This window comes from Orycteropus afer, unplaced genomic scaffold (genome assembly GCF_000298275.1).
Source record: "Orycteropus afer afer isolate SDZICR_OR568_19922 unplaced genomic scaffold, OryAfe1.0 scaffold00378, whole genome shotgun sequence".
Classification (NCBI taxonomy): domain Eukaryota; kingdom Metazoa; phylum Chordata; class Mammalia; order Tubulidentata; family Orycteropodidae; genus Orycteropus; species Orycteropus afer.
The window spans coordinates 2,124,060-2,135,584 of NW_006921965.1; the positions used below are offsets into that span (position 1 = coordinate 2,124,060).

Below are 11,525 nucleotides of genomic sequence, written 5' to 3' on the forward strand. Positions count from 1 at the left end.
TGGGCTCAAGTATAGCAGGGATTGTGGGGCTGGCACGGGATCGGGCAGTGTTTCGTTCTGCTGTGCATGGGGTCGCTATGAGTCGGAAACGACTCGACAGCACTTAACAACAACAACAACAACATCTTAGAGGCTGGCTATCACATATCTTCTACCCAATTTTTACTCTTAAACATTCAAAAGTCATTATTAGTTACCAGGCTCCGTAGAAGGGGTGCAGAATACAGAAGACAACAAAATTAGATATTTAATTTAGATGCGTCCAAATGAGTGAGCCACCTTGGACGTGAATCCTCCAGCCCAGATCAAGCCTGCAGCTCTAGATGACATCTGTCTGTAACCTCATGAGAGATTCCAAGCCAAATCACCCAGCCATACTCCCAAATTCCTGAATACAGAAACCATAAGATAATAAATGATGTATTTTAAGCCTCCAAACAATGGGGTGATTTATTATGCAGCATTTGATAACTTATACAAAGGAGAAGAAACTTTAGTTGAATGTTAACACCTTGGCTTATTTAAGGAATGTGAGGAATCATGGAGCTCAAGAAAAAGAAGTCAACCAACTTGAATTACAGAGCCAAGTCTGAGGCTTAATTAATGTATTTCTGTCTAGAGACAAGAAGAGAAACAAAAAGATTTCTACAACCTATTAATACAGGTAGAAAATTTAGAAAGGATAGCTACTAACACCTTCTGCTGCCAGTTTCAAAATCCCCATAAGCTTATGAATATTTTAAACCAGGTTTCTAAATGAAATTGTATTTTATAAACATATATTTTAATATAACATACGATCACCAAAGTTAAACAAGAATTTTTTTACTTTAATGATATAAAAATATGCCAGTAAGAAGTCCAAAAATCTACATGTATCAAAATTAAAGGCAATCAAAATTAATTACTAAACCAATGACTTCAATTAGTTATATTCAGGAAAGATTTACTGAAATGATTTAGGGTCCTAGCCCTGCTTCCAAAGATCATTTACTATTCATTTTCCAAATGTTTATTGCCTCCCAACAATGTGTAAAACTCTGCTAGTGATAGAGAAAATGAAAGGTCCTATACTCAAGGAGTTTAGAATTGAATGAAAGAGATAAGCAAGTGAGAAACAATATAGACGTGTAAGTGCTGTCTAAACAGGGAATTATAGTCAGAACTCAGGGGAGGCACAGTCCTCAATGCATAAGAAATGTAAACTTGAATAACTGGGGAAGGGCACTCTAGATAGAAGCACATACAAATGTAAAAAAGAGCATGGCCTTGTAAATAACTCTCTTAGTCTGCTCTTTCAAATCATGAGCCATCTTAAATACCAGAGCAAAAGACTCCAAGTGTGAGCCTGCAACCAATGGTGTTAGGGGATGCTCATATAGTTACATTTGACACTTAAGAGAACAGCCTGTAGGTAGCATCCTAGAGGAACTGCAGTAATATTTTTAGCTAAAGATTGCATAATGTCTTTGGATAAATGAGGACAGATAAAGCTAGAAATGCAGACAGGCAACAGATGGTTGATGTGTATGTGTGCGTGTGGTGAGTGTATGAATTTGTAATGTATCCTGAATGTCATAGAGAAAGTGTAAAAGATTTTAATTAAGGAGTGGACATATCAGATTAGCACTTTAGAAAGAATACCAAGGCAAAGTGTAAAGAATACGGCTAGAAGGGGTGAGACTAGAGGCTACTGTAGTCATTTAAACACAGAGCCAAGGCCTGAGATATGTTTAGTGGCAGTGAGGATGATGAGAAATGGAGTCAAAGGTAGGATCCCTAGGACTAAGTGACCAATGTAAGGGAGAGGCTATGATGTCATTCATCAAGAATGGTGGGAAAAGGGACAAGGGATGCATTTTTTGTAGACATGTTTGATTTTCAATGCCACTGGATACATTTACATAGAAGCCAGTGTTGCTAGAATAGCAGCAGAAAAGTAGAAAAAACAGGGAATAATGATAGAATAATTGTTGTTGTTGTTGTTATTTGCCGTCGAGTCAGCCCCGACTCATAGCGACCCCTCCTTGGGTTTCCGAGGCAGTATCACTACGGAAGTAGGATTGCCCAACCTTCCTTCCGAGGAGTGGCTGGTGGGTTTGAACCGCCAGCCTTCTGGTTAGCAGTCAAGTGCCTTAGGCACTATGCTACCAGAGCTCCCGACAGAATAATTAGGGGCCAAATAACATGAGCCCCGTATGAGTTAGTGCAACCAAGTGCCCCAGTGCTAAACCTGGGAAAGTCCTAAGCAAACTGGGACATTCACCTGAGGCAAAGATCAGGCCTATTCCACCATAGATTCTCCTCTCAAACTACCTGGGAAGCTAGTCTATTCCATGTCATAATTTTCAACCACAAATGCCAGCTAAACCAAAAACAAACAAATTGCTAGCTGTTGAGTCGATTCCAACTGAAGGTGACCCCATGTGTTATAGAGTAGAATTGCTCTGTAGTGTCTTCCAGGCTGTAAGCTTTACGAAAGCAAGTCAGCCGCTCTGTCTCATGTGTAGCTACCGGATGGGTTCGAACCACCAACCTTTCAGTTACTAGTCAAGTGCAAACTGTTTGCCTCCAGGAATTTTCTCACTGCCAGCTAGCTGTATATATATTTTTCAGGCCTGAGCTAAAAACTACTGTAAAGAATTACAAAGAAGATAATGCTACTAAAGGCAGTGATCAATCCTAAATGTCTAAATTTCATCACTAACATGTTTTTGGAGTAGTTCTAATGTTCGTGGTAGCCAGGAACAAAGATCTTCCACTTCAGAATCATGTCACCATATGAAGAAACTACCTCCAATCAGAGTTCAGTGTTGTTGTTGTTGTTGGGTGTCATTGAGTCAATTCCAACTCAGTTCAACCCCACGTACAACAAAACAAAACAAAACACTCCCTGGTCCTGGGCCATCCTCACGATTGTAGCTATGTTTGAGCCCATTGTCGCAGCCACTCTGTCAATCCATCTCGTTGAGGGTCTTCCTCTTTTTTGCTGACCCTCTACCAAGCATGATATCCTTTTCTAGAGATTGGTCTTTCCTGTTAACAAGTCCAAAGTACATCAGATGAAGTCTCGCCATTCTCGTTTCTAAAGAGCATTCTGACTGTACCTCCTCCAAGATAGATTTGTTTGTTGAACTGGAAATTTATGATGTATTCAATATTCTCCAGTAACACCATAATTCAAAAGCATCAATTCTTCTTTGGTTTTCCTTATTCATTGTCCAGCTTTTGTATGCATGAGGCAAATGAAAATGCCATGGCTTGGGTCAGGTGTACCTTAGCTCTCAAAGTGACATCATTTTTTTTTTTTTTTTAATAATTTAAAGAGGTCTTTTGCAGCAGATTTGCTTAATGCAATATACTGTTGGATTTCTTGACTGCTACTTCCATGGACATTGATTATGGACCTAAGCAAAATGAAATACTTGACAACTTTAATCTTTTCTCCATTTATAATGATGTTGCTTATTGGTCCAGTTGTGAGGATTTTTGTTTTCCTTATGTTGAGGTGTAATCTGAATATTGAAAGCTGTAGTCTTTGATTTTCATGAGTAAGTACTTCAAGTCCTCTTTGCTTACAGCAAGCAAGGATGTATCATCTCCATATCACAGGTTGTTAATGAGTCTCCCTCCAGTCTTGATGCCACGTTCTTCTTTATATAGACCAGCTTCTTTGTTCAACATATAGATTGAATGAATATGGTGAAAGGATACAACCATGATGTACACATTCCCTGAACTTAAACCACAGAGTATCCCCTTGTTCTGTTTGAACAACTGCCTCTTCATCTATGTACAGGTTTATTAGAACAATTAAGTGTTCCCATTCATTGCAATGTTATCCATAATTTGTTATGGTCTACACAGAATGTCTGCATATCAGTAAAACACAGGTAAACATCTTTCTGGTATTCTCTTGTTTTCATCCAAAATACATCTAAAATTAGCAGTGATATCCCTTGTTTCACATACTCTTCTCAATCAGGCTTAAATTTCTGGCAGTTCTCTACAGCTGCAACTGTTTTTAAATTATTTTCAGCAAAATTTTATTTGCATGTCATAGTAATGATATTGTTTGATAATTTCCATATTCTGGTGGATTGCCTTTCTTTGGAATAAGCACAAATATGGATCTCTTCCAGTTGTTCGGCCACGTAGCTATCTTTCAAATTTCTTGACAAGTGAGCACTTCCAGCATTGCATCTATTTGTTGAAACACCTCAATTACTATTCCCTCCATTTCTGAAGCCTCATTTTTTGCCAATGCCTTTAGTGCAGCTTGGACTTCTTCCTTCAACATCACTGGCTCTTGATCATATGCTACTTCCTGAAATGGTTAAAGATCAACCAATTCTTTTGGTACAGTGACTGTGTATTCCCTCCATCTTCTTTTCATGCTTCCTTCATCATTCAAGTTTTTGCCCATAGAATCCTTCAATACTGAAACTTGAGACTTGAAGTTTTTTTCAATTCTTTCAGCTTGAGCAATGTTGAGTGTTTTCTTCTCTTCCAGTTTTCTTACTCCAGGTTTTTGCATACTTCATTATAATACTTTGTCTTCTTGAGCTGCCCTCTGAAATCCTCTGGTAAGCTCTTTTACTTCACCATTTCCTCCATTCCCTTTAGCTACTCTACATTCAAAAGCAAGTTTCAGAGTCTCTTCTGACATCCATTTTGGTCTTTCTTTTTTTCTTGTCTCTTTAATGACCTTTGCTTTCTTCAGATATGATATATATTCTTGATGTCATCCCATAATTAGTCCGGTCTTCAGCCATTAGGGTTCTATGTGTCAAATCTATTCTTAAGATGGGCTCTAATTTCAGGTGGTATACTCAAAGTCATATTTTGGCTTCCATGGACTTCTTTCAATTTTCTTCAGCTTCAATTTAAACTTGCATATGAGCAATTGATGATCATATGTAGTCAGTCCTTGGTCTTGTTCTCACTGGTAATATTAAGGTCATCCATCATCTCAAACCCACCAGCCACTCCTCGGAAGGAAGGTTGGGCAATCCTACTTCCGTAGTGATACTACCTTGGAAACCCAAGGAGGGGTCGCTATGAGTCAGGGCTGACTCAACGGCACAAAACAACAACAACAACAACAAATCATCTGTTTGGACTGATGTACTGTTTTTTATTCCTGTGTATTCCATTCAGTGAGAGCCACATGTACAGTTGCCATTTATGTTGATGAAAAGAAGTATTTGAAATGAGTAAGTTGGTGGTCTTATAAAATTCTATCATGTGATATCCAGCATTCTTTCTATCAGCAAAGTCATATTTTCTAGCTATCCATCCTTCTGTTTCAAACTTTCACATCCCAATCACCAGGAGTTATCAATTCAGCTTGACTGCATGTTAGACCAATTTTAGGTTGCAGAAGTTGTCAAAATATGAAATTTTTCAACTTTGACATTAGTGGTTGGTGTACAAATTTGAAAAGTCATATTAGCTGGTCTTCATCATATGCACCTGGATATTATCCTATCACTGACAGCATTGTAATTCAGGATAGGTCTTGAAATGTTCTTTTAGACAATGAATGTGATACCATTCCTGTTCAATTTGTCATTTCTGGTAGAGTAGACCTTGTGATTGTCCAATTCAAAATGGCCAATATCAGATCATTTCAGTTTACTAATGCCTGGGATATCAATCTTTTTGCGTTGCATTTCATTTTTGATGACTTCCAATCTTCCCAGATTCATACTTTGTATATTCCATGTTCTGATTATTAATGGATGTGTGCAGCTATTTCTTCTCATTTTGAGTCTTGATACATCAGTAAATGAAAGTTCCAAAGCTTAACTCTATTCGTATCATTAAAGTTAACTCTATTTTGAGGAGGTAGCTCTTCTGCATATTTTGAGTGCCTTTCAACCTGAGGGGCTCATCTTGTAGTACTACACACACAATGTTCTGCTCTATTCATAAGGTTTTCACTGGTCAATATTTTCAGATTTAGATTACCAGGTCCTTCTTCCCATTCTTAGTCTGGAAGCGCAGCTGACACCTGTCCACCATGGGTGACCCTACTGGTATTTCAAATACCAGTGGCATGGCTTCCAGCACCACAGCAACATGCAAGCCACCACAGTACAACAAACTGACAGATGACTGGTGGACAGAGCCTATTAATAGTCTCTAAACTGTAGGATTTATCATAAACAGGTAATACTCAAAGAAAAGCAGAAATATTTTTATGTATAATATGCAAAATGAACAAACACAGAAATCCTACATTTTTTCCTTACCTTTCTGGGTCAGTGTTTACCCCAATAACTGGTTTGAGTCTGTCTAAGACTTTACTTGCTGCCAGAAGCATTGTGCCATCACCTAAAAGGCATAAGGGAAAATTTACCAAACTTTTGTTATAAAACCAGTTTTTACATCATTTTGAATACTAGTACTTTGTTTCAACAGTCATCCCCTACTCTGCCAATAGCCACTTTCTTTCTTCTTTACTGTTTGTTCCTTTCTATTTTGTCTCCCATGCTAATCCAGGATTTCTTAACAGTGGCAAGATTGAAATGAGCATATAGTTCTTTGTTGTAAGGGGTCCTGTATATCATAAGAGGTTTAGCAGCATCTCTGGCTTCTACCTATTAGAAGCCAGTGTCGTTATTCTCCTACTGCCACCCTACTGTGACAAGTTTGCCTCAAGGCAGTGCCAAATATCCCTTGGGTTCAAAACTGCTCTAGGTGATACTAATCCTATCACTTCTATTAGCTAATCCTCTTTTCGTCTCCTATAATATGAGCCCAAATTCATATTATTTTAATGAGAATATATGTGATATTTTCAACAAAGTGTCCAAACTTCAGATATTTCTCTCCAAGAACTGCTGTCAATTTAAAGCCTTAGAAAGAGTGGTCACTAAAGCTCAGAAAAAAGTAAGTGTAAGTATATTGTGGCCAAAGCACGATGGAACTTACCTAATTTCACAGAACTCTTAATCAACTTCAACTTAAAAAAAAAAAAAAAAACTGGCACAAGTAAACCAAAATACAGTTACAACTAATCCTGTGTCGTATTCAAAGTTAAATGCACATCTCAAAGTACAGAAATAAATTTGCACACTGGAACCTCATAGGAGCTCTGGTGGTATAGTGCCTAAGGCATTTGACTGCTAATCAGAAGGCTGGTGGTTCAAACCCACCAGCCACTCTTTGCAAGGAAGGTTGGGCAAACTACTTTTGTAGAGATACTACCTCGGAAACCCAAGGAGGGGTTGCTCTGAGACGGGTTCGACTTCATGGCAGTGAGTATAGTTTTTTTTTTTTTTGGAACCTCATGGTACCATCACTGACTATAAAAGTGAAATGTTGTTTATACAGACCTGTTTAAATCTAATCAGAGAGATCTAAAAATTTATCTTATGCTAGGACTCCATATAATTAGACCCCATGGTATTTGGAAATATGTGTATTAAATATTATTTCTGTCTCCCAACATCTTGACCTCTGTCAAACTATTACCTCCGGCAGCTATCACAGCATCTGCCCATCGAACGGTTTCTTCATCATATTCTCTCCTTTTTACCAGACGAACTTCAATTCCCTCATTCCTGAGATAAAACAGTAAAAGTTATAAGACTGACAATAACATACATTTTAGGAGTAGGTTTTCTGAGAGACAGATTATTACAAGAGAAAAAAGAAATAACTTTATGTTTTACAAATAAATTTATGTTTAGCTTTATAGTTTATCATCTTTCATTTAACTGTTGTTGTTGTTGTTGTTATGTGCCGTCGAGTCAGACTTGACTCATAGCGACCCCTCCATGGGTTTCCGAGGCAGTATCACTACGAAAGTAGATTGCCCCATCTTCCTTCCAAGGAGTGGCTGGTGGGTTTGAACCGCCAGCCTTCTGGTTAGCAGTCACGTGCCTTAGGCACTATGCTACCAGAGTTCCCTTCATTTAACTATAATGGTGAAATAACTACCATAGGTCAGAAAGCATATGAATGAACTGAAAGCTGATTATCTGCAAATCTTCATGTGCTTTAAAAATATTTCTATAGTCCTTAACAAATAGCAATATTGATTGGTTAGAATTTCATTTTTTCTATTCCTTTTGATATTGCTGTTGCTGTTGTCAACTGCCGTCGAGTCAGCTCAGACTCATAGTGACCCTAGGTACAACAGAATCAAGCACTGGCTGTTCATGTATCAGACAGTGTTTCACTGCTATTTATAAGGTTTTCACTGGCCAATTTTTTGAGAAGTGAACGGCTCCTTTGTTCTTCCACGTTTATCTTAGTCTGGAAGCTCCGCTGAAACTTATCCACCATGGGTGACCCTGCTGGTATCTGAAATACCGGTGGCACAGCCTCCAGCCTCACAGCAACACACACATCACCACAGTATGACAAACTGACAGACGAGTGGTGGCCTTTTGATACTAAAATTCATTAATACAAAAATGGCCCAAGACTAAACTTGAAAGAATATTATTTTTAAATTATAAAAGTGAATAGCCATAATTTAAAATCCAATAAATATTCAATGAGTACCAGACACTGATATTAAAATGCTCTCTAATTTTCATGTTTTCTGATTCTTTTATACAAATTTATTCACTGATTGTAATTAGTACAAATTAACTTATAATTTACCATGAAACTTCTAGATATTCAAATAATATTAAAATGAATATCCATAAAATCCACTCTTCTGTTTAAGAAATGAAAAATTACACATACAGTTGAATCCTACTGTGTACTGAATTTACTCTTTATAGAAAAGGTATTTGGCAGACCAAATAGTGACTGAAAATACCTTTGCATTTCCAGAGTATAAGAAAAATTTCCTTAGAAATGCTGAAAAATTAGGTCCAATAACCTCATTGTATTTTTCTGAAAATGATTTTGGCAATCTTTACTAAAAATCTAAGGATTAGCTACCAGTAAAAAATAAAACATGGAAGTCTTGAATACTAAAGCCCACCCCAAGAACTGGGTCCATAAAACTTACCGTAAACTATCTACAATATGTTCCACATTTCTGGTGTGAATATGATGCCGTTCAAGTAATCCACTATAGCTAGAGCCTTTCAATGCAAGCTATATCAAAATAAAACAAATTCTGTCTTAGTATATTGATATATATTACATGTTAAGTTGTAACATTATATACTTCTTTAAAAGCTCTATATAAAATAGAATTATGTTAGTTTTTTTAATGAAGCTACATTTTAATTACTATCTGTCAAAGTTACAAGTTCAAGCTGAGCTAGAAAGCCTGATTTCAAAAAATCTAATTTCATTTTAAGACCACAAACAGCATTAAGTTTTTGAATCCTATACTCAACCAGAACTAAGATGTACAATGTTCTACAGCTTCAGAGTTCCTCTTTCTTAATGACTTTTTAACATATTGCATATGGCTACTTGAAGACCAAAGATAACCTAATATTTTAAGAAGCAGTTAGATGACCTTTGTTCTACTTGTATTCATAGCTCTCATGTTCAGACTTATGAACCCTACGTAATCCAAAGGCCTAGTCAGCTCCATAATGGGTAATTTTCAAATATAAAAACATACATCCTTCAAGGGCTATTATTCCTAGTTGATTAGAATGACATTTTATAACTATTTTACAACTCACATGCTCCTTTTAAAATCCACGTCTTCTAAATAATCCATAAAGCAAAATAAATGTTGAGAAGTTGAGAAATATTCACATTGAGCATCCAACTAGGAAACCTGCCCACTTGAGTGAATTCTTGTTGTTGTTGTTATTTGCCATCGAGTCGGCGCCGACTCACAGCAACCCCTCCTTGGGTTTCTGAGGCAATATCACTACGGAAGTAGGAATGCCCAACCTTCCTTCCGAGGAGTGGCTGGTGGGTTTGAACCCCCAGCTTTCTGGTTAGCAGTCAAGTGCCTTAGGCACTATGCTATCAGAGCTCCAAACTACATTAGTTTCTTTCCACCTCAAATTCCCTTATATTTTGACACAAATTCAGTTTCTCAAGCACACAATGAACGTATAATCTTAAATCTATCTTTCGTTTTAAAGCCATTAATTATTGAAATATGAAGTAAATTTTTAGATATGATTTTTAATATGTATTTACCTCTCAAGTGTACAAAACTAGTATTAACATAGAACATACATATAAAAAGAAAACAAAAAAATGTATAATCTTAGTGCCCAGAATAATTGGAGTTAGTATTTTGATATCTACTTTTCTAGTCCTTGGTCTATATAGGATTAGGAGTTTTTAAATTGTTTTATTCCTTATTCTGTAATACAAAAGGAAATGTATGCTTCTCAAAAGAAGGGAAAGACTATTTTGAAAGTTAATATAGATGTTAACTCACAAAAATATACTAGATCAGGCATCATATGTGATGGTTTAATGCCTAATCAAAGCCTGATTATATTTACATAGAGCAAACCAACATCAAGTAGATTTTATTTATGTATTTACTTAAAGAAAAGCAGTGACCAATACAATCAATAATCCTTCATTTACTTTAACCAATAAATAAGGTTTTAAAAACTATTCTAAGGGTGAATTTCTGGATATGGATGAACATAGCACTAACATTCAGATTATTAATGTCACCACCCAACAATGGATTAACTGAAACACCCCTAACTTCTCTCAATGAACATGACCCAACATGCTTCTTGTTCTCTATTCTCTCCCTTGATGATCTCCTCCAGTTTCATAGTTCTCACAAAACTATACGTATGTTGATGGGATTACATGGTGGGGCATGCGGTTAACATCCTCACTAACCCAAAGGTTAGAGGTTAGAGTCCACCCAGAGGCGCCTCAGAGGAAAGGCTTGGCAATCTACTTCCAAAAAACTTAGTCTCTGAAAACCCTGCGGAGCACACTTCTACTGACACACAGGGGTCTCCTCCAGGAGTTAGAACTAAGTCAACAGCAACTGATTTTATTTGCTGATGACTCCCAATTTTGCTTTCTAACCCTGACCCATCTTGAGAGATCAAAATGCATTTATCCAGTTGCCTTTCTGATGTCTCTACATAGATAGCTGGGAGCTCTCGTAGCGTAGTGCCCAAGGCACTTAACTGCTAACTAGAAGGCTGGCGGTTCAAACCCACCAGCCACTCCTCGGAAAGAAAGTTGGGCAATCTACTTCCATAGTGATACCTCCTTGGAAACCCAAGTAGGTGTTGCTATGAGTCAGGTCTGACTAAACAGCACATAACAACAACACATAGATATCTAACAGTATCTCAAACTAACATGTGCAATAGCAAACCTTTGATTTTCCACCTCCCTGGATCAGTCACTATGGCTAAAGCCAAGTCTATGAGTCATATCTGATGCCTCCTTTTCCCTTATTTACACAATCAGATGGGGTAATCTACTTTCACAGTGATACCGCCTCAGAAACCCAAGGCAGGGTCACTATGAGTCAGATCTGACTTGATGGCAATGAGTTTTGGAGTTTGGATGTTGAATCCATTCAATTTTCCCTCTCCTCACCACTAACATTCACAATCTCACATCTAGACTATTGCACAAGCCTTTTA

The 11,525-nt window shown here is 37.3% G+C and overlaps 1 protein-coding gene across 1 annotated transcript in view; it reads right to left on the bottom strand.

Moving 5' to 3' along the window:
- The window catches only part of NADK2 (NAD kinase 2, mitochondrial), a 72,974-nt gene that overhangs the window by 40,387 nt on the left and 21,062 nt on the right, over positions 1 to 11,525 (bottom strand). The window contains exons 2-4 of the mRNA XM_007953231.1: positions 8,981 to 9,069; positions 7,483 to 7,571; positions 6,258 to 6,339 (exon numbers count right to left, since the gene is read on the bottom strand). Of these exons, the coding sequence (XP_007951422.1) occupies positions 6,258 to 6,339; positions 7,483 to 7,571; positions 8,981 to 9,069 (260 nt within the window). The remainder of the gene's footprint in view (positions 1 to 6,257; positions 6,340 to 7,482; positions 7,572 to 8,980; positions 9,070 to 11,525) is intronic.